Raw genomic sequence first — 24,325 nt, 5'->3', positions numbered from 1 at the left:
TAAGATTATTACTGATTTAGAAGTATCTATTTGTATCCACTTTTCATATTTATACATTGGTTTTAAACAATTTCAGCTGATTCTCTTTGGTTTCTCAATAAATAATCATATCCTAAAATATAATTTTGGAGCTCTCTTTTCAGTCTTCCATTTCTATATACAGCTGTCTGGCTCTCTTCACATTATCAAGTAATCAAAAAGTTTACATGGAAGTGTAGACCAGAGGACAAAAGTAGGGGATGGGTCCTTGGAGGGTTATCTGATGTACCTTCTGTCAAGGCCAAATGTCCAGCACCTATGACAAATGATTGTTTTAAGGGAATTAAAGAAATTCTGCAACTCTCATTTTAATTCTTCATCATATATCAAAACTTTTTGTTCATGGTACTGAGTAGGCTTTTATTTTTTCCTTATTCTTTAAGGGGTAATAAGTTCCTTGAGCATATAAGAAGATAAACAGCAAGCTATATTCAAACGGAAAGAAAAGCAAAGAAGTCAGTAGTCACTAGTGCCCTAGCATAGTGTCTGGGACACAGTCAGTTCTAAATAAGCTTTAAATAAAAGCCACATTTAAAAGGCCTAGAAAATAATAATAAAAGCTTCATAAATTGACTTTGATTACTAAGTCTGAAATTAAAAGGGACTTTTTCTAACACTAGCATCTTCATTTGCAGGAGCAAAGAAGAAATGTCATTACATGAAAGAATGTCAACTGATAAGAAAAGCAAATAAAATCTTTACTATCAGTTTAAAGTGACAATATCTTGTGATTACCTTTTGCTCAGTCATCATCTTCAAGAGCACATACCAATGAAGAGTTGGGTTTAAAACTGCAAAATTATGACTGATGATATAGCAAATGTAATATCAATGGCATGTTCCAATTCTGGACATTTTGTTGTTGTTTTTCATTTCTTCTTAAATTTTAGAAGGGGAAAAAAAACCCCTCTTTATGCCTGTTTCTCAAAGTGGAGAGAATTATTGTCTGTACTGGGTTGATAGGACTCTGAATATGGCCCATAACATATTTAATTCATTTCCTTTTCTTGAAGCAACATAAGCTAATACTGCTTCTATTGTCATAGAAAACGTAAATAAATAACTACCCCATCAGTCTACAAATATAGTAGTTCGAGCCAAGAGATAGTTAAGAAGAATGAAGTTAAAACTGGCCTTTAGCATGTTTTATCGTGGTCCATTTCTTTAGACAATTAATGCTTAGGTTTTAAGATCATGAATTTATTTTGAGATGTCAATTTTAAGACAGTGAGAGAAAAACATTCAAGGCAATGATAATGTCCCACTTTAAAGTTCTTGTGTTTCTACTTAAATGGTTATAATAACACATGCTGTAGAAATTTTCTATATTTATTTTAAAATTACTGCTATGTGCATATGTATTATTCTTGGTAGGATGGGCATCTTCATATCTAGGGCATCCCACTATGATGACTGATTATGTTCCAGCTGGTCTTTCTCTACTGAGGAATGAAAATTTTTTACTGGCGTAAATTTAATCAGACAATCTTGTTAAATGTGGCACTGGTCCCAATTTGTTGAAAGTTTTGAAAAGAGACAGTATAGAAGGAAAGACAAAAGCAACAATCTTTAATATCATGATCTTCTCTAATACGACTTCTAAAGTCTGACCATCTTTAATTCATATGCATCACTTACTAGCTCTATGACTTTCAAAGTTCTGTGAAATCCCTTTAGTTCTTGGTTTTCTGTAAGTTGGAGAATTATCATGAGGGTGAAAGGAGAGACTGTTTGTATATGCATTTAGCCAAGTGTCTCACATGTGAAGTGGACAATACATATTTCCTTCTACTGTTACCCTGATATTTTCCAACCAGTGTCAAAGAATGATTTGCAAACCACCTGTATTATGATCACTTGAGGCACTTGCTAAAATACAAATTCTCAGTCTCTCTCAGCACAGCTGTTTCAAGACTTCTAGGGTTGAGGCCTAGAGATCCATATTCTTCACAAGAACTCCAGGTGATATTTACGCACATTAAAGTTTTTAAAACATTACTCAGATACTTGAATTTCATCTTTTAATGTCGCTTTATCATCTAGCAGTAGTTTAAAAAATCACTCTTCTGTAACTACATCATTATATCTTATCAATATGCTATCTTCCTGGAAGAAAACAAATGCATGCTGCTGGAGTTTGTATTTAAAGTGCCCACTCCCTCTTCCACCCACCCTAGCTCAGTCCCATTCAAAACTGCATCCAGTGTCCCTTGAGTCTTCTTCATCTCCCTTTTCCCTGTACATTAGCAGCTGGATCTTTCTGAAGTCCTCATTAGACACCCTTGTCTTCAAAATCTTTTACTTAATCATTTTCTACATGATAAATTCTAAGTTCCTGATCATAGAAAAGAAAATCTTTAAAAATATGCCCCTAACCCTCTTTTCAGTCATATCTCCATCCTGTCCCTGACATAGTAAAAACTCCGCTGAAAGAAAAAAAAAAAAATCTCACCATTTCAAATAAATAGTTCTGCCCTGCTTCAGTGTTCTTTCTTTAGTCAACAATGACTTTAAATTTCTTCCTGTTGAAATCATGTCCACCAATATCCAGTCTGAAGGCCACTTCCTCCCAAGAGGTTTTCCTAATCTCTCCAGCTGGAAGAGATTACCTTCTTAAAGCCCTTAGTTAGTTACACTTTTACAACACTTAAGATTTTTCTTTTGGTTTTATGTCCCCTATTAGGTTTTTCATTTCTTGCAGACAAATAACGTATCACCTCTTCTTCATTTCTCATCATTCTCAACATTAATTCTAGACTCAAGATGGTTATTCTGAAGTAACTCCTACATGAATAAATAATAGTAACACATAATCTGCAATAATGCTTTTCTAGAGACACTCAACTTATGAAATATTTCTCCTTGATACTTAATAAGATTTATAGCTATGCATTTAGCTATACTTATTATTAATAATACTAGGATGGTCAAAACCTTAAATTACTATCAAGCCCCGTATATACAAGATGAAACAGTTTTAGGAAATTCAAAATAGAAAGAATTTTGGGCTTAATTATTTCTTTTTTTCTTGAAAATGAATATGCAATTAGTAACTGTAGTACAATAGTCATACTTAAGAGCTTGGGTCTGAAAATTCAAGATGAAGAGTTGGTTAAGTATATTGTTATAGCAAATGTAATGATTCAATATGGAATTCTCTCTCTGAAATTTTTTATCTGTTTGGATTGCCTATTAAAAATTCTTAGCCCAATTGTATTATAAATTCCATATCAAAATGAGCCTAATAATTATGACTTTGTTTTTGTTTTGCCACATACAGCTTAATAACTGCTGGTTCTCTCTCTTTTGTCCAGGAGTTCTGAAGAGGGTGACACATCAGATATGTTATTTGCCCATGGTTGCCATAGGTACAGCACAGGTAGGGAGATCCCACAGGAAAATGGGCCCTCAAACTATCATTACATCATTAAAAAGAAAACATAAACATCATTTATTCCTAGCTAAACATTTTGATTTTCTGCTGTCTTTGTAAGGTGGGGTAGAGAGGTGGGACGAATGTTCTAATTTGAAGTAATTTGAAATAAAAAGAAGTTGTTATATGTAATTATTTAATGTGTTATTGATTCATTTTAACTAAGGTTTAGGTCTATATCATGCAAGAGCTATGTGCAAATTACTCTGAAATTATAATCAACTTTGGCAGTGTTGTAACTTTAAAAAAATCTTTGGTTTTCATTAGAATTATTTATTCCTATTCATAAGGAAAAGTATTTGAATTTTTCTAATACAAGGAATGCTGTACTGGTAAAAGTATGTGATGGTAAGAATGGGGATGTCCCACTCTGGTTCTTAATTTCACGTCCTACAAAATGATGAATGGGTACTGCATCAGTTCCAGGGGCCCCTCTTGATAATAAAGAATTGTACTTGGCCATTATTTTTACATACTCATATTCATAATCATTAAGATACAGAGTATATTCATGATGGTCCTAAGAGTGGAGCATGGAACAGGATAATTTATTGAGATATATATTTTTTTTTCATTCCTATGGAAGGATTAGAAAGAACAAGAGCTATTTTTACTTTGATATCTCTATTTTACTCCCTTTCTAATTCCAAAAAGTCACCAGAATTTGTGTTTCTTTTTTTTTATCTGAAGATAACCTCCCTTTCCAGCTTTTGGTTTCAAAAGCCTCAGTTTATTGAGGAGTTATGCTGGAAGCTGGAGAGAGAGGCAGAGTAATGAGAGAAGATGCAGAGGGGGTGGCGGCAGAGGCATCAAAGTAGAGAAAGATGATTGTCTTAACTGGGAAGGAGATGGATGGCTACTGGACCCAGAATTAACAAGGATCTCTGCTTCAGTCCTCGCTGAAACTCCAAGAATATGGAAGAAACTGGGAGAGGTTGGTTGAGTACATGGCACATCTAGGGAGACTGATCTTGAAGGACTTAGCAAAGATTCCTTTGGAACTACCTACCTTCACGAAGAGGTTGGCTTGTTTACTGAACGTGTCATCAGAGTCATACCTGACTGAAGAACTGAGCCCTTCCCCCATTTTCCAGTCATCTTGTAAAACTCCTGAATGCCTGTGTGGTCCAAGAGAGGCAAATGAATGTTGCCAAAATGACTGAATTTGGATCTCTTACCAGCCAAACAAGAGGAGGCTTGAAATCAGATTCAGTTTAACTTAATGACAACAAAGATAACATGACATTTCTTGTGCCTGTGTTTAGAAACTGAAAATTTAATGGTAGCAAGTATTGAGCAATAAAAATACTTTTGAAATGAACTATAAACATAATTTTGAACAGTTAAGTTAGAATTATTTTCCTCTGCTACAAACATCTTGAATGTATAGTTTAAACTATATATGTCGAATATACATATATGTTCCATCAAAGTAAAAGAGTATTACGGTTTTTTAGAATGGATCATTGTAGATAATAATTGTCTAGAACTTTTTTAATGCTCAGAAAAATTTAAAGTTCCCAAATCTGTTTTTACAAATCAATGGAATGAAACAAACAAACAAAAAAAATAGAGCGTTTTTCAGCACTTATTCATAAACATCACTACACATTCGAGATATTTGCCTCCACAAAGCTTAGTTTTCTCAAGAGAGAGCCCCATGAACTTGTCACCATTCCTAATATAGTGGTGGGAAAACACTCTACTGTGGTTTCAGCTATCCTAATTCTAATCCTAATTTCTGACCATCATTCTGTGGCCTTGATTAAATTGATTAAATTGCTTAACTTCTCGGATTCTCAGTGGTATTATCTATAAATTACAAAGAGTGTGATTGAGATTCCAACACTTCAGCCAACTTGAATTCCCTGTAATAAAAATAACTTTTCCAAATACTTTATTTCTCTGGGCTTTAGTCCAATATCCTAAAACTGCCATCGTATCTTGCCAGTGAGAGTTGGAGGAGTCATTGGAACGATCCCCTTTTTTAATGTCCTTGGAGTCCATTCGAGTTACACAACAAGTAATCTCAATACTACAGCATTAAACTCACACCAGTATATAAATAAAGGCAATATTACCTACACCTCATTTTACTCACAAGAAGCCTTTCAAACCGTTTAAGTTCTTTCAAAGAGAATCCACTAAGACTCTCATCTTAAAATAATTCAACAAGAATATACTGCCAACATTGATGCCAGCTACAAAGGATGAGATCTGAAAGTGTTTTACATAATGGCAATGTTTTTGAAATAAGCATCATCCTTTAGTCTATATATTGTATTCGATTCACTAAATATAAGAAATGTATGTTTGCCTTATTTTTGATTTTCTTAAAGAAGTAACCTTTTCTAAAGGCATCTGTTAAACATGTGCCCACTGCTAACCAAAGACACAGGATATCAAAGTGCCAGCATTCTTTTGAATTTCAAGATCTAAAATGTTCGCTGGAAATTAGTTCAATAACTATACAGTCACAATGTGCATTTTTTAAAATTTGCACATTAGCCTTTATCAATGGGAATTGTTTGCACCAATATCTTAATGGGACTAAAACAAAGACATTCACTAGAACTTGGAATATGCAGATTTGTCCATAGAATTTGAGCACAGGAAAGAAAGCAGAGAAATGTAATTTTATTTTATAGATAGGAAACCTGAAGCAGAGACATCATTAAGTGAGTTCTACAAAGCTTTAGAGTAGGTAACATTAAATCCAGAACATAATGAATCTTAAGCCAGTTATCTTTCATTTGATGAAAATAGGTGAAGTTAGATGGATTAATTCTCTCAGTAAAATTTTCTGCTTATATTTTATACTTACTGAATATAAGTGTAAGAATATTTAGTCAATAAAGTAAGTTTATGCTTACTCTTTAAAAAGACAATATTATAAATAACTAACACAAAATAGATAATCTCATGGGAGGTTCAACCTGTCTTATGAAGTGTCTATGAAATTTTTACATCTAAACACCAAAGAAATCATATCTTTGGTTTCCTTAATTCACAGAAAATAAGCAGTCAAATTGTAGGAAAGCTTTATACAAATAGACATATATCATTTTTCACTCCCCCTCTATATTTAAAAAATGTATTTATATTTATATGTAATAAATGTATATATTTATATGGACCTACCCTAAAGTACTCATGTTTTTAATCCATGATTTTAAATTATCAACTCTTTATAGACCACAACAATATGCCCACATGTATGACTTTAGTTGTAAAGCAATCTTTTGTAATAGTATATAAACCACTTCCTGATAGTATTAGCATCCATTTCCTAAATTCTCTATATTGTATTCACTTTGCCAAACAGGAAATGCAAATCCTCCTTCTTTGTTATCCTTCCATTAAAGATATGCCACTTCATCGAATTAAATAATTTCGTTGAACACAAACCAACCATTAGAATGAGATTCCGAATACCAAATATACGTATACATTACATACCCTTTCATTCTTAAAAGTATGGGAGAATAGAAGGGAGTAAGTAAGAATGATAAGTGTCAGGCCAAGGAAATTTCCCTTTACCTCTTAGTTCTTTTGGCTGGCTAGTCAAATAATTCAAATGACATATAGCAGATTAACAAGAGAAAATCAAATTTTAATATGTAAGCATGGGGGGATTCGCATAAGCATGAAAATTCCAAAGACAGTGGAGCAAAATGAGGTACAAAAGTCATCTTGGACCAAGGATGGGGAGGTAGGTAGGCAATTCATAGGCAGATGAGAAAGATTAAGCACTTGGCCAGCAAATTCCTGCAGGGTCACCAAAAAACAATGGAACACAGGAACAGATTTTTGCTTGGATCTTCCTTGTCTGCCACACTTAATTCACATGTGCTGAGGTAAATAGGCTAAGGTGAATATGCTAAGGTACCCTTCCTGAAGCAGGTTTTTCTATCTGAATCTTTTTAGGCAGGAAAGGCAGAAGTATCAGATTCATGAGTTTGTTGGGCTTTAATTGTTTTCAGCTCTAATAATCTGTTCTAATAATCTAATAATCCAATAATTGGCATGCCAGGGTGCCAGGGAGACTCATGACCTCCACAGAAGCAACTAAGCTGTCCTGTCCTTAGATTCAGACAAAATAAGACCCAGCACAGGGTCCCACACTTATATAGACCTTCACTTATATTTTCGTCCCCGGTATTATTTTGTCTTAAAATATTAAGAACTGGCTTGCATTTAAATATAATTTCAGCCTTCTTGGTAATAATCATTTATCTGAGATTCTTCTTCAGAACCAATAATATATATAGCACCAATCTGCCCCCCCCCCAAAAAAAAATTTTTTTTCTGGCTTTTCATTAAGTTAATGAGGCCTAGTAAGATTTCTTTGATTTCAGTCTTATGCTTTGTGAAATTGACCTCAGCTACATTTTGTTGTGTCTATAAACCTCTTTCCCCTATGATTCTGAGTTTAGCAGCAATGAGTGATATTTGTATGAAAAGATTCCAGAGCTGTCAGAAATAAATTTCTATTGTTTATAAGCCACCTGATATATGATAGTTTGTTACAGTAGCCTGAACAGACTAAAACGCAAGTGTAAGACAAGGTGAAATACCTGCATACACACGTACGTAGGGGTTCAGAATGAGCCAGCCAAGATATGCCTCACTGATATGTGGATTATTTGGAGCTAAAGGCAACTGAGACCTTGCCCTTTCCCCCTACCTCTCCTCAGCCTTAACTATCTAGAAGAATTTAAATTAGGAGTCTGGCTCGTAGTAAGAGTTATCACCAGAAATGACTTTTTACCTATCTATATGGTAGGACAAAATAATAATTACTGAACACGTGATCTCCCCGCAATTACCTTCTGAAGCCCCAAGACGCATTGCCTCATTCCTAGTACAGATGTCTTTTATGCCTCAATTTCCCTTTCTGTGATTGAACCTTTCAAGTATGTGGGGTCTCTCACTGTCTTCGCATATGCTGTGTTCCATACGTCTGCCAAAGGTAAGCAGTCCTCCTACCCCGACATTCACCGCCCTCCCACACCCATCTCTTTTTTATTGTTTTTGTGTACTTATCTGGCAAAATAAAGAACTGTTAGCTTTATGTTGACCCTTAGTTGTTGGGAGTTTTGTTTGTTTGTTTGTTTGTTTTGTTTTTTGAGATTTTATCATTTCAAAATTGAGCGAACTGAGAAGCTACACAACCATCAAATCTCTATAAAGGACATTCCCTGGTATTCTAAGTGAGAAGCAATTTCTCCATTTTCCTGAGTGAGCTCAGCAAGGCTATAGGTAGGGTCTGATAGCCTGATAGACTTAGGTCACCACAGAAGAAAAACAAAAATGAAGATGGAATAAAGGCAGGGGATGAGGCCCTCCAACTATGACTTCAGATAAGATTAATTGATACTATTTTTCTACTATCCTTATTATAACCTTGTTTTTTGAAAAGAACGTGATTTATGTTCACATGGTAATATGGAATTCGTATGATTAGTAGCCCTAATAGTAAACTGAGTCAAAATTGCTATTTCAGTTTTGTTCTAATAATTTACACAAGTATATCCTATATTCCATAGAGCTTTAGTGCTATGAGATGCTGTACCTTGAGGAAAATGCTAGATGTTTTTGTCAAGCTTAGTGCATTTTCTCTCAGCAACCCCCAACTCTCCCATCATCTGCATCTCTAGGAGATGCTAAACCATCTTCATCCAGATTTAATTCCTAGGGAACATTAGCATATTAAAGGCTCTGATAACTGCCAAAGGGTTATTCTTTTGTTTTGTTTTAAATTGATTTAATTGTGTTCAACTCACCTCAACATTTCTCAAACTTTCAAACTTATTCTGGCAACTTTTTCTATTGCTTTTTTAGATAACATCTATTAGTATTCCAAGATAATGTCCTTCCCTCGAGACCAACTTTGGGGAACTCTGTTCTGTTTATTGTGTAACCACAGTGGTTCAGACTATACATTAGAAAGTGCTTCAAATCAGACTTGAGCAATTATTCAACAGTTAATGGTCTTGAGGTTCGTGGAAGTCAAATGCACATCTAATCTCCACTTGCTGGCTCTATGACTTTCGGTGAAGGTGAATCCTTTCACTTTTTTGAGTATCAGTTTCCTCAGCTGTAAAATGGGACACTAGTAAAGATCCAGGGGGAGCATCCACACAGTATATAAAGTTCCCAGTGCACAGCTTAGCACAGAGAACTCAATAAATGTTTTGTCCCCAGCCCTTCCTCATCCCCTACATTTTACAAATAAATGGTTAAAAAATGACACACACATACAAAATCTTAATTAAAAACAAAAACTTTTCCTATTCAAGTTTTTAGAAATTCTGAGGAAATGATATACTTTACTCATCTTGAGTTCATGGGCTACCTGTGATTTCCATGACTACTGAAAAATAATTTTTCGCGAGACTAATTGCAAAGCAGATCAATTCTTAGAGCAAATGTCCTTGAAAATGTCTCTTTAATTTCCATTTAATTTGAACAGATGTGTTTGCAGTCCTTATTCATGCAAAACTCCCATTGACATCACTTAGTTTCAAACTAAATTAGGTAATGTAAATCATAAAAGCAGAATCACTGAACAGATACAAGATTATTGTGCTCATGTTATGGCTCCACAACTTAAAAAGCTAGGACAAGAGGACTCAGTGGAGGAACAAAACAGTGATCGAAATGTTGAAAGGCAAGACCTTAAATGAAAGCATAAACTAAAATAAAGTAAAACTTTAGGGCTTGTCAGGATGATCTAAAATGGAATTTACAGAAACAAGTGATACATTACGTATTGCCTTAAACGCACCTCTAGTTAACTGTATTTGTTCATTGTGTAGTTGGCGAATGCTTAGTGTGAGCCAAATTCAATTCTAGGCATACTTGTAAATAAAATAAGGAACAAGACCACCAGGTTCCACTCTGTTTTACTTGACCTTACATTTTTGTAATGGGGAAAGGAGGAAGGAGGAGGGGTCAACAAACAAACAAAAAACAAGGGCATATATGTCAACAAGTAGGAAAATTTTAAACAAGCTACATTCTATGATGAAAATAAAACAGATTATTATATTAGTGAGAGAGTTAGGGGAAACACGAGGGAGTGGTCATAGAAAGCTCCTCTAAAGGGGTTTTGCTGTTATTATATCTCTACTTCTAGTTTATTTTTTTTCATTTGGTGGGAATGTTTTATTATTTGTGTATTCTTAATATAATACAATGTCTGGTATATTGTGGTGGTGAATGATGAATAGAGAATTTAATATTAGAAAATAAGTTTAAACTTCAGCACAAGGGATTTAGTTTAGTTATTACTAAATATTCCAATCCTGGAGTGTAAAATCTCTAAATAGTTTTGTAATTTGAAATTCTGAATTTCTTTTGTGTCTTCTTCTGCTCTGGCTGCCATAACAAAACACTACAGACTAGGTGGTTACACAACTGAAATTTAGTAGTTATGAAGATTAGAAATTCAAGATCAGGGCGCCAGCATGGTTATGTTCTGGAGAGAGCTCTCTTCCTGGTTTGGCTTTTCATTGTGTGTTCACATGCCATGTGTGGTGGAGAGAGAGAAGGAGGAGTGAAGGAGAGACAGGGGGAGGGAAGGAGGAGGGGGAGAGAGAATGAGAGGAAGATCCCTCTTCTTCTTACAAGTCCACTAAACCCATCATGAGGTCTCTACTCTCATGGCCTAATCTAACCCTAATGACCTCCCAAAGGCCTTATCTCTTAATACCATCATATTGAGGGGAAAGGCTTCAACATATAAATTTTGGGAGGGACACAACCATTTAGTCCATAACACTTTATTTTTAGAAGCTTTAAAAATAAAACTTGTTTACTAATTCCTCCAATAGTCATCACTCAGCTAGGTGATGGGAATACAATTATGAATAAGATAAAGTCCCTGTTCTCCTTGGTCTAATTGTGGAAGATATTTTGCATAAATTAGAATGGCAAATCTGTCAATTTGTGATGAATTGAGTATTTAAAAAAATATATAAATTCTTATATTCAGCCTCTGAGATGGCCCCTAATGATCTCAGCCTCCCATTATTCACACCATTGTGCCATTCTCCCACATCTAATCAGTCTGTGGGACCAATAGTATATGGCAGAATTATTGTTTGGCACTTCCAAGGTTAGGTCGTAAATGACTGAGGCCTCCATCTTGAGCTCTCAGATTACTTGTGTTGGAAAGCCATGTCATTGGCAGACTTACAGAGAAATTCATATGGTAAAACCTGAACACTTTGGTTGTAGTCACAAGGAACTGAGCCAATCAACACATGAGTGAGCTTGGAGGCAGATTTCCCAGCTCAAAATGACTATAGCTGTAGCCCGCAATCTTAAGAGAGAACCTGAGCTAGAAGCACCCAACTAAGTTGCTCCTAGATTCTTAATTCACAGACACTGTAAAATAACACATATAGATTAATTTAAGCTACCAAATTTGGGAGTAGTCCGTTACTCAGTGATAGATAACTAATGCAGGCCTTTCACTGCAGATAATTTGAGAAACAGTGATCTAGAGGCTTCTTGATCAACGGTCAGATGTTGAAGGCTTAATTAAGAATTAACAAGCTCTTATAAAGTATGGCTTTATGTGGTAGAAAATAAGAGTAATTAAGGCATTGGTAATGAAGAAGATGAGTTATTGATACCTCTTCTTGCTGTAAGATTATCTGGAATCCAAGTACTGATATCTCCCATTATGTCATGAATTAGTGATTTTTAATGAATGCCATGGGCTTTTCCTCTGTTTTAACTGATAACACTTATTATTTTAGGAATTCTGAATAGATTTCAGTAGGAGTGGGTGTGAAAATATGTGTATATATATAGGAAAGAATATCTTTGTTTTAACTCTAAATGAAAAGATTGTTTTTAGGTCCCATCCATACACATACCTGAAGCAACGGGGTTCTGCTTCCTGAATGCCCTCCTTTATTGACTCACGTGATGTCAAGAATGTCAGATACAAAGCTTTCCTGACAAAGGTAAGACTCATTCATAAATAACTTATTTTCTGGGAGGACTATGTTGCTCCCAAATATATTTGACAAACCAATGAGCATTGATGTTATTTGACATAATAGAAACAGGGAGTAATTTCAATTTAGAATATAAAAGTGAACCAAGAATGAAAACCTGAGTTTTATTTAGAATGTGTCATACAGATACAAAGATTTGTAGCTTTCTTTGATGTGCTCTCATGAAATGCCTGTAGTCAAACGGTTATTTTTAAACTTGAGAAGAAATTCAGGACAAAAAGAACATTTTAAATGTAAAAGAGAATTCAAGAAGATCACAAAGAAGTGAAATCACTATTACAAAGTTCAAAGACACATTGTTCTTCAAATACCAAGAAGCTGACTTAAGTCTCATTGGTGACCCTCATTCAGGGAAGACTTTCTAGGTTTTAAGGAAGTGAAGGACACAAGGCCATTTTTTTTTGCCCCCTTTTCAGAAAATATTGTTTTGGACCACTATTCTGTTTTACTTATTTGAGGCTAAGTTCTCTGTTATGCATTCTCATCAAACAACATTTTCTCTCTCTTTCAACTACTATGCTAGACTTTTTGAACTCAGTAAGGAGATCTTAACTGCAAGGTAAAATGGCCTGTTGTATCAGGCATCAAGTCAGCTGACTGCCAGTGACCAAGGAAAGGAGTCTTATATGCCAGTCACCTGCCTGAATGGGATGAGTATTAAAGACAGGGAATTGACTCCCACCTGTATGGGAAGCTAGGAAATTGATTTATCATGGGCAGGAAGTCAAGCTGACTGTACCCAGGTGTCAAGGACAGTTCTAAAAGTCATCCAGAAGGTCAGAAAGATAGATTTATGACATCAGGCCAATAAGCACTGACTCAGAGAGGAGAGATCTACGGTCTTACATAGAGAAAATCTCTAAGAAACAAAAAATGTGACTTGTATGGAATACCAACTCTGCTAGGCAGTCTAAATATATTAGCTCATTTCTTCCTCACAGCAGTTTTGAAAAATAGGTTTCATATCCATCAAACAGATGTGGAAACTGAGACTTAAAGAGATGAAGTAATTTGGCCTGTGTTGGAGCCAGCATTCAATTCATGACTGATGCCAAATCCTCTTTCCACTATATTCTTTTATTATTATTATTATTATTATTCTGTAACTTCAACACAGCTATTGATTAAAAATAAGAAAATCAAGGGATTTCTTTCATAAGGAATCTCAAGGGCATCTAGTACAAATTCTTCATTTAACAAATTTTAAAAATGAAAGATCACATTGGACTAGCTATGATTCCGAATTATATACTTCGGTTACTTTGCTCTTGGTGACATAAATATCATACCCTTAGAAGTCACAAAGAATATTTTTCTGTGTCAAAAAAAGAGAGAGAGAGAAAGAAATCTACACATATGAGGACTATATTTAGCCCAGTGCAGCTTTTAAGTTTCTTTTTTGACAATAATTTTAAATGAAACTTTTACTTAAAGCCATTTGTATTAGGATAATCGGCGCTTCTCAATTGTCCAGTAAATTTTTGTATGTTTTCTGAACAGTCATTACCTCCAACATTGCTTAGCTAATATTTGAAATTTATTTATATTTGCAGAGCAAGGCAGTTCAGAAGCACGCTATTCATTTACTGATACATTTATACTACAACAAGCTTTAAACAGTTTCTAATGCCAGTAGCTAAGAACACAATTGTAATCAAAGTCCTAAGAAGTTAATCTAATGAAGGGCAGAATAAGAATTTAGAATTTAGAGCTATGGAAAAATGCCAGCTTTGAGAGCCCACGAGAAGGAGTTTCCCTAATGCTACTTTGAGGTTCAGAGCTGGAGAAAACAATATCTGGGAAGACCTCCCCCCAGAAAAGAGGTACTTTGTGAAGCCATTCTGGAAATAATATTCCTTTCAATATCTAATGCACATAAAAGGTTAATGTATTGTTAGTGATTTAGATCATTCTACATCAAGTTGTGTTCCAGGAGAATAAAATTCTCTTTCTAAAGTGTAGTTTTAGAATCTTTTTTTGCCTTTGTTATTAATCTGTCTTTAACCACACTTGAATATCTCACTGAGGTCCAGACAACTACAATAGTGGAGACTGGTGAACTCTGATGGTATTTTACCATTTATTTTAAAGTTATTAATGACATGTCTTCAATTCTAAAAGAAATACAAGTGGTCCTCTTTCTAAAGGAAGGTAAAGGATTTATGTCTTGTTCCTCATTTTTTGAAAATTTTTGTGGTTCTTACAAAACAAACTTAAAACTATTTCTTCATCCCTTTAATGCATTTAAAAAAATGACTGTGATACATGCATGTTTGACAAACCATTCTAAGTACTAGATAAAAAAAAAAATTATCTTTTACTTCAAACCTCCAATCAGATCTACTGTAGGTACATGTAATTAATAATTTTAAAAAGTGCATATCCTTTTTGATGATAAAAATCAATATTTATAGGTAAATATAGTATCCATAAAAAGAGAAAAAGTATAGGTATACATTGTACATTCTCAGTGAGGTTGAGATTGCTCCCAAATGTTGACAATTGGTTCTTGGAGGAATGGATGTTACATATTGCAATGATCTGTAATCCTCCAAATGATTACAGGACATAAACTGATATATAGTATATCTGTGGTATTAAAATTTAATGAGAGTAGAGTAATTATGAATAAAAAATGTCCAAAAAAGTCTCCTTAAGGGGAATAATTTTTTTTAAATGTTGGGAAACACCGATATATATGTACATATACATATATCTTTGTATGTATATATATGTATGTGTGTATATACATATATATATATACACACCTGTATATATACTATTTTTTTGTTTTGAACAAAAACAGGATATGTGATACTCTGTTCTGTCTTTTGTTTTTTCATTTAACCTGTTATACCCTATGTAACTCAGGGTCGACACGTGCAAATGCTTACAGGGATCAGGTGGGTAACAGAAACAAGAAAAACAGAAATTGGAGAAGAGTATGGACCATGGCAAAACTGAGTGCCTGTGCTCCTTTATAAGAAGTAGCAGTACTCAGCTTCAGCTGATGGTTGCCATGTGGGCCCAGTGTTATATTTTTTGATTTGACAAGTAATAGTGGAAATCTGAATTTTAAATGTTGACTATGAACTCTCCGTGAGAGTCAACATTATATGGGTCCCTCAAAACATGGCTGCACTAATAAACATTGCGGCCTCCCTTTGGACTTCTGATAGAACTCCAACCCAGATTTTCTGAAAAAAGATTCAGATACCAACTATAAAAATCCCCTGTAGCAGAATTTCCATGTGATGTGCTTGCTGGCTCCAACTCAGGCCTACAGAATCAGAAGCTCTATGGATCTACCTAGGAATCTTGAATCTTTAACAAGGAGTTTTTAAAGTAATCTCAAGTATGAGAACCAAGGACAGCATACTTTTTAACAGCTACATAACCACAATTAAATTCCAAAGTATGAAACTATCATACTTCGATAAAACCATTTCCTTATTGGTGGGTATTTTTCTGTCTATAAACACTACTTCAATATACGTCCTTATGCACATTGTTTTTATTTTTATAGGACGGGTTTCCCAAATCAGGATAATTGAGTCTAATTTTAGGGGATAATAGATATTGTACACTTTAGGGTCTAATAGATATTGTAAACTTATTTTAAAAAGGTTGCAGAAAGTTGCATTTTAACTAGCCACATATTGTAGTACCCTTATCCCTACACAAACATTCCTGGGTGTTAGAATTTTTTTCCAACTCGATGGCATAGAAAAAGTATGTATTTCTGTAAAGTATAATATCCTGACTTCTAGTGCAGTTAAGAATTTTTTTTTTTTTTTTTTTTTTTTATCACATGTTTGCATTACCTTTACTTGGGAAGTTTATGGATATTTCCCAGCTAACCAAGGCTGGGTTTAGAGTGGGAGCCAACACCTGCAATGTCCTTGCTTACCCTCTTCTGGGCTCCACCTTCCCCTCAAATCCTTGCTCTCTTCCTACAGGGAGCCTACTAAAGCCACTAATTATTTTTCACCATTATGGCAGGGCTCTAAATTTTCCTTTGGAATGATATTCACCTGTTCATTTCCTTTGCCCATTTGACTATTTAATAGTTTACCATTTCCTTATCTATTGAATGTAGCTCTGTGTAAACTAGGCCATTAATGATTTGCTTTATATTGTATTTTTTAAATAAGTTATAAAAGTTACTATTTTACTTAATAATCAACCTAATTTGAACGAATTGTATTTAACTTTAAGTAACCATTTAAAACAAGCAGTACCATTTTAGTTTTCTTTTGCTGTTTTTAGAAATTTTCTTTAACATCATGTATTTTCAGTATAATGCTATAATAAATTAACTGCAGAATGGCCACTAATGAATATTATTTTATTTTATTAAATAATAGTAAAGGAAATATAAAGATTTAAATAACTTTATATGAAAGTTAAAAACTTTCCAAATTCAGAAATAGATTTTTTGGTGAGATCTTATTTCAAAACCCAAATGGGATTTCAAAATGCAAGTAAATAAATGTCAAAGCCTCTTGGCCTCTGCTCTGCCATTCTATGCCTGAATTCCTGCCAAAATGAAATTTTCCATTCAAGAAGGACTGGCATTTACTAAGCTGATGTTTTAAAGACTCACTTTCAAAAGTAGTGGAAACTTTGTGCAACTTTTGACGTCCCTCTCTGTGGACAGAACAGCTTCCTCTGTAGACATTTTCCACAATGGTAACATTTTCTGAAAAATGAATTTTCCTTTCTTCCAATGTCTTCGACCACTAGGTCTATTAGTTTTTCCCAGTGCCAAGCATAGAAGATAAACAACAGCCAAACTAAAAGCTAGTGTCTCACTAAGTATCACGGCACAAAAAGGATAAAAAGAAAGAACAGAAGGCAAAGTAGGAGAAAGAAAGGAGCTTGATCCAATTCACTTGCTAGAGGGGCACATTATCTCAAAATTGTATGCTGTTTCAAGAAAACTGAGCTGTAGCGAGTCTGGCTGTCTGCTTATTCACATAACATCATTTTCAATTACTGCTAAGATCAAATAGTTAAAAGCTGAGTTCATTTAAAGAATCCAAAGAGGAAATATGGCGTCTCTGGTAAACGTAGTAAAATCAGAGGATTATGCGCCCCCCCTTCCCCCGCCGCTTCGGTTTGCCAGTCCAGCGTTGGCGGGAGGGGGGAGTGCTTTGGGAGGCCTGTGAATGAGTGTGGATTTGGGAAATGGAAACTAAAACTGTCAGCCAGGGAAAACCTGCAATATTCCTAAAAGCTTTGAAATTTAACAAGAACCTGTGGGATAAATCAAAGGTAGAAATGAAATTTACAGAACGTTAAGTGGAAAATTGAACTCCATCTGCAATAGAACTGTTTGCACTTCTAAAGGCAATGACTTGAAGCATGAAGCGAAAGTTACTAATCTATCCTTAAGGCTTTCCCCCCACTCCTTCATTCTCTTTCCTCTCAGTTTTTCTTGTATGCAACGCACCCTGGAATTATCCTCCTTGAATTTCAACTTTTGTTTTTCTCTCTTGTTGCTCCCAGAACTAAGCCTTCTTTTCCTCGACTTCTAGCATTTGTTCAGGGACGTGACACATAGGAGGTTGTGAGGTAGAAAAAAGTTTTGTGCTTTGGGAAACTTGGGCCTTTGTTGTGTCATTTCCCCTATCCCTCCACGCCCCTAGACACGTGACCAGGAGAGGCCGGAATTTTGTGAATGGAGCTGAAAGGTGGCTGCCAGGGCGACAGAAGCTCCGCCCCTTCCCTAAAGCGGCCAATCTCCTAGCGGAGCGCTGCGGGGTCAGCAATGAACAACAATGGGCTGGGAACTTACAGTACATTATTGGTTGTGGCGAGAACCTCGCAGGGGCCTTAACCGAAGCTCCGCCCCCTCCCTGTTGCCCTGGATACCCGTCAGGCTCCCGCGGAAGAATAGGTCTTTGGAAACTTGCTAAGAGTAGAGGCAGGGTTCTCCTGGGAGTGCTGGGCGGCGGGACACCCTTTCTATTGGCCCCTCACCTGATCACACCCTGAGAAAGCACCCAAGAGCCTCACTATCCTAGCGTTGAGGCCCCGGCTGCTCCCGGAACCCCTCCCTGGCTGGGGTTAGCTTGCATTTCCCGCTCAAAATGCTTTTAGGTGCGCACGTTAGCACTGGCTACTCTGATTTACTAGTTTCAAAGAATGCACTGTGTGTGTGAGTGTCCTTGCTGTTCAGTTATTGGGTGTTTCTCTAGTAACAGATTATTTTAAACCTATTTTACAAATCTTTTGACATAGATCTTTCCCCTTCTGCTTCCTGTGGAGTCTTGCACCCTCGCTCCATTTTGATGCGTCTCCACACCGTTCCATTTAAGGAAGGAAACTTTCAAATAGAAATTGAGAACTGCAGCATGCTTCCCAATGGGCGGATCAGCTGCCGGAAACGTCCTTTGGTTTCTAGCTCTGGTCGCCACCAAAATCACAAGTGAATTTCAACACCACTGACTCTCTGGTCACATCCCCGCGGCCTCCCATCTCCTATTGGGCCGCGGCTTCCTTAGTGACTCTTTACAGTCCCAAGCCCCACAGGAGGGTCAGGGCAAGCGGTTTCAGAGTTGCAGCCCTCACTTTTAGTCCTAGTCATTGTCCTTGAAACCCGAGCCCCCTCACTGATCGCCCCCAACTCTGGGTTGTTTCTGTTTAAAAGCTGAAGAGGAAGTGAATGCGTCAAGTACAGTAAGTGACACCCTCTGTCTCTGTGTATACATAACAAAAGCTCAGGAAATGTGTGGGTCCCTAGGATATCCGAGCCACCCCATCCCCTCCCTGCTATTCCCCACCTCCACTATTCACTGGAAGCACCTTGTCCCGGTGCACACATGGGAGAAATTTGATTTTTAGACTTTTCCTCACCTACATTACTCCGTAGTCCTCCCAGTTCTCCCTCCCAGCGCAGCCGCTCCTAACGAGCATTTTCTCTGCTTCTCCCAGGTGCTTTCCCCATGGATTCTTTATTCCACTGCTCACGAATGATAGGATCTTGTTTTACTTGAGAAAGGCCATTTAAGAAAATGTTTTTGCTAAATCATAGTGATGGTGGTCGATGTTGAAAAAAGGCAAAAGAACTTGGGCCAAAAACTTAGTGGGAGCGAGGCTATAGAGCAAGGTGGGCTCCTTATCAGGTTATAAGATGTCGATCTTGAGGGAGGGGAGGGGAGGCGGGGAAGTAAGGAGGCACGGACTCAGTGGGTCGTGCTTCAGAGTATATACCTGAACTGAACAAAAGTGCTTTAGGAAGTCAGCCCAATAGTGGACCAAACACAGCAGTAAGGAGAACTGGCGCCTCGGTACACACGGATTCAGCGTCCCCCGGCGCCTTAACAATAAGCAGCCGGGTTAGGTAGGCGGTCGATTTCCTCTGTGGCGTTTCCAGATTATGGACCCTGCGCCAGCCCACCCAACACCCTCTTGGGCAGAGGGGCGCAGAAGATCCAGGAAAAGGGGCAGCAAGCCGCCTGATTGACAGCCCGAAATCTGATCTTGTGAAAGAGTCGCGGAACCAATGGGAGGCAGCGATCCATCAGTTTGGATTGGAGGCCCCTGGAGGAGAAGTAGAGGAAAAACCACCGAATTGAGCTCTGTCAGAGGCGCTTTCGGCTTCCAAGGGGGAAGTGCTGGGCAATAATTAATGTTTTTATTAAATTTGGAGGGAATTTTTTTGCAGCAGTTCGCCTAGTGCGGCCTTCAGGTGGGTCTTTCCAACAACTTTTTGTGTCTCTCCAGATAATTGCATGGTTGTGGGTTGCAAAAACTATCCTTATGAAAGAGGTGTCTCCGTCTCTTTAGTCCCGTTAGGTGCAAAGCAAGTCTCGTTGATCGCCATTGCTAGTTTTGCACACGTTTGCGAATCAGAGCTGCCCGGGGTACACCGACCGCGCAGGGAAACACCGAGTGTAAATAAATACATCGCCTCTTGTTCGGATTTTTGCTACTGCCGAAAATATGTAAATTGTGAACTCTCTTGGCTCTCTTTGGATCCAGGTGAAGGAGGCGGTGTAGGGAGGGTTATTTTTTTGTGAATGGGACTGTCGGAGGGTAATTAACTATGCAAATTCAAGAGCTTCATTCATGATTTTTTTTTTTAGCCTAAAAGCCATCTTGTTCCCCTCTAGGTTGATAGAAGTCCAGATCCCGAGGAAATCTCCAGCTAAATGCTCAAAACATAAAACACTGAGCTGAGATTTGCGAAGAGCAGCGGAATGGATGGATTTTATGACCAGCAAGTGCCTTACATGGTCACCACCAATGTGAGTGATCAGTTCGAAAGTTGCTGTTTATAAACTTGACTGGGGCGGGAGGGGGTAGAATGAGAAGGGAGGGGGCAAAGGGGTTGGGATTGCAGATACTTTTATCTGCTTTGTTGCCACTGTAGGGCGACTCTGCTTCTAGAAGCCCAATCTTCAAAATGAGCTTACCTTTCAGTGATTTGGAGAAGGCATAGTTCTGTTTTTAAGACCCCTTTTTCTGATTAAAGTACCCAAGATGAGTAGAAGAGGAGATGGAGGGCAGCAGCAGCTGCTGCACTCAAAGTTTTTGGCTGGGTTTGTCTGCCACATTGAAAAGAATGAAGTTGAGACAAATGCTAACACTTTTTGTTTACATGGGGTGTTTTTATTTCTTTTTTCCCCCTTTTATTTTCTTTCTCGTTTTTCATTTCACCACTCTCTCTTTTTCTTTTTCTTTTTCTTTTTTTTTGAGGGGGTATCAGAATAAAATTCATTGTAGTTTAATCTAGCTTTGATCCAGCCTAAAAACGACTTTAAATGTAATTGCTTAATGTTTTGATGCTGAGATACCTTGAATATATGAGTAGTATGGTAGGATCCGCTCTGGGAAGCCACTCTCCGGGGCTGTTGAATTCTCAGCTTAAGGTTTTATTGTCAAATTAATGCAGAAAGTGAATATTTGAATTGATACTATGGACTTTATTTTTTTCTATTTAGAAAAAGGATCCAGTAGACATGTATGCATGTGGTTTTTGTGTGTGTGTGACATTTGAGGTTTACATTCTTTTAAAGGATTTTATCTTTCCCTTTGTAGAATCAGCGTGGGAGAAATTGTAACGAGAAACCAACAAATGTCAGGAAAAGAAAATTCATTAACAGAGATCTGGCTCATGATTCAGAAGGTGAGGTTTGATTTGGGGCTGAATCCCCCCTCTTTCCCCGTGTTCTCCACCCTCATAAAGAAGAGGAGCACTTCAATCTTAGCTTAAAAATAAAAAAAACACTCAAATTTCTGTATTTAAGACTTTTACTTGGAGCAATTAACGTAATGTGACAATTTGCACTGGACTATATTTTATGGCCCTGTCACAAACCAGTGAAAGAAGGAAATAAAAAGTTAACAGTGACATCCTTCTTTTACTCATTCTTTATGTTTAAATACCCTTGTCCATATGGCTTATAACTAATCCCATACATTAAAGTAACAATTTAAAAATATCCAACACAATGGGACAAATTAAGCTGCTAAATTTCCTCTTTCTACTTTATTAAAAGTTAAACAATATAAATTATTGTTTGATTTCCTGTCCGCCTTAGACTAAAACCATGTCTGTTATAAACTTTTCATGGATAATTTTGATGACTCCATGGTGAGGTCATAATATCTTGTTTATAGGTCTTAAAATAGTCACTGAATTATAATTAAGGCCTAATTAATAAGTATAATACCTATGTGGGAAATTAGTTTACAGATTCTTTTTATGAACTGTTGGTAGGAAGTCAATATATTATAAATTATCCAGCCATATGGGAGCATTAATAATAAACTTAATGTACTTAGATTTAATTATCAAAGTTCGGTTTGCCATTTAGATTAGGTATATTAAATTCTGAAACTTCCTCAAATCTTCATAATTATTGGATACCTCTTTCTCTCTCCACTATGACAGAATACAAAGTTTTGGACATGATAATAAACGGGTGCCAGGGAATTATCTTTTTTGACTCATATTATTGTAGAAATTTTCCTCAAAAACTTGTATTTAAAAGTTGTCTCTTTTATCTTTGAGGAATTGAACCTGAAAACATATAGTACTTAGAGAATTATACCATGTTCTGTCACATCTTTTATATGAAATTCAGTAGATAGAAATAAATGTTTTTCAGTTCTTCTAATCTTTTCCCTACTACTTTTTAAATAAGATTTGAATATATTTAAGAAAGGTTTCCGTGGATAGGCATGCCTTCACCTCAGACTTTTTTTGAATCCTAGTGTACATGTGTTGTTTGGTGTCCCTGAGCTTACTTTATTAGGCTGTTTGTTAAAAGGGGAGGAGGGGAGATATTGACTTTATTATTTAGTTGACCGAAATAATTTCTTAAAGAAGTATCACTTAATAGCCATCAAAATGAGAAGGATTAGTGAGATATTTAAGTTATGCATTCTGTTTTCTTTTTATATTGACACCCCTTTCCCAAATTAAATCGATATATAATACAAATTTGATGAGAAATGTTTCTATTTAATGAAGCCTAAAGATTTGCAAATCTTTTGTTTTTCTTTGACTTGTTTTTTAGAACTCTTTCAAGATCTAAGTCAATTACAGGAAACGTGGCTTGCAGAAGGTAAGGCAAAAAAAAAAAATTGCTTTAAAAGGAGGGGAAAAGCAACTCTAGAAGGGAAAAAAAGTCCTGAACTTGCTGTCTTAATGTTCAGCCCAATTAATTGAGCTCTAAAAGAGCCACCTCATGTGTCATGCATACATTAGAGCCTCTGATGAGTTTGTCTTTGGGGAATCTGGGGCTGCACTACCCAGTGTCATCACAAATTACCAGGAGAAATTGCTTCCAGCTCACAATCACATCTGCTTTTGGCAAGAACTAATGCACCAAGACTTCAAGTTCTAAGCCTCTGTTCAGATTTTAATTGCAATTGATCAGGTTTATATTATTGTACCTCGAGAGACCTGCTAGAGCCAGAACCCGGCTTGCTGTTTCCTTTAGAGCAGCGCATATCATTATTTGGTGTTCTGGTGGAGGACTTTTCTGATGGCAGAAATTAGTTTCTCTGGGTTCATCAGGACGGGATGCTTCAAGATTTAAGTGCAAGTGTCTTCTTTCCACCTTGTTCACAACACAGAACCTTAGGTGTGTATCCAATATTTAGGAAATCTATAGCTATAAAATATATCTTCGGAAGCTTTAAGGAATTTTTTAATGTTTTCTATTTGTTACTCTTATGTGATGTTTGTTGAAACTGACCTTTGCTATTCTGTCATTTTTATTAGGATTTATTTAATATAGCAAGGAGATATTTAAAAGCATTACTTTTATTTTTGATTACTTTTTGATAACAATTTGTGTTGCAATCTATTGTACCTTTTATTGTTTAAACTTTATTTTATAGGGACAGTGAGATACTGCTTCAGTACAGCTTTATATAACTTGAGAAATGCCTAATGTTGAGGGACTTTGTTGATGTCCATAATTTGAAAATTTTTTGAATTTGTTCTAAAATATGAAATGTTAATTTTATCCTACGATGCGTTCTGTGGGAATCAAGAAAATTATAGATATTTAAGCACTGAGCATAACTGTCTTATTTCTGTCTTCACATTATATGGGAAACATGCAATTTTTGGAACAGATTTTTAAGGTGATTGAAAGAAGAGGGTCTCTTTAAATGGAACCCAAGTGTTGCTATTGCTATTTGAGGCGATTGCTGTGTTTTATCGGTGGTCTTGCATGCAGTTGATCAAGTTGCTGTTAGCATGTAAAATAACTTTCTTTGTTTTGCTGATATTCTGGTTTTCCAAAGAGCTTTTGCAATCTTTTTGAATCTTTTAAGTTAAATTGCTGGTAGC

The 24,325-nt window shown here is 36.3% G+C and overlaps 1 protein-coding gene across 5 annotated transcripts in view; it reads left to right on the top strand.

Annotated features, from left to right (window-relative positions):
- The first annotated feature begins 19,087 nt into the window (after nucleotides 1-19,087).
- The window catches only part of ETV1 (ETS variant 1), an 83,428-nt gene continuing 78,190 nt past the window's right edge, over nucleotides 19,088-24,325 (top strand). The window contains exons 1-5 of one of the 5 annotated variants that reach the window (XM_015589392.2): nucleotides 19,863-20,203; nucleotides 20,302-20,496; nucleotides 20,628-20,762; nucleotides 21,556-21,643; nucleotides 23,040-23,087. In XM_015589392.2, coding sequence (XP_015444878.1) covers nucleotides 20,715-20,762; nucleotides 21,556-21,643; nucleotides 23,040-23,087 — 184 coding nt within the window. In that variant the 5' untranslated portion in view covers nucleotides 19,863-20,203; nucleotides 20,302-20,496; nucleotides 20,628-20,714. Of the gene's footprint in view, nucleotides 19,192-19,856; nucleotides 20,204-20,301; nucleotides 20,497-20,627; nucleotides 20,763-21,555; nucleotides 21,644-23,039; nucleotides 23,088-24,325 lie in introns of those variants that run through there. The other 4 variants (XM_025046931.1, XM_025046934.1, XM_015589393.2 and 1 more) reach the window with 4 other exon arrangements.

The sequence above is a fragment of the Pteropus alecto genome, unplaced genomic scaffold (genome assembly GCF_000325575.1).
Source record: "Pteropus alecto unplaced genomic scaffold, ASM32557v1 scaffold21, whole genome shotgun sequence".
NCBI lineage: Eukaryota > Metazoa > Chordata > Mammalia > Chiroptera > Pteropodidae > Pteropus > Pteropus alecto.
Note: the sequence above shows the minus strand (reverse complement) of the source record. Positions and strands in the feature narration are given on the sequence as shown.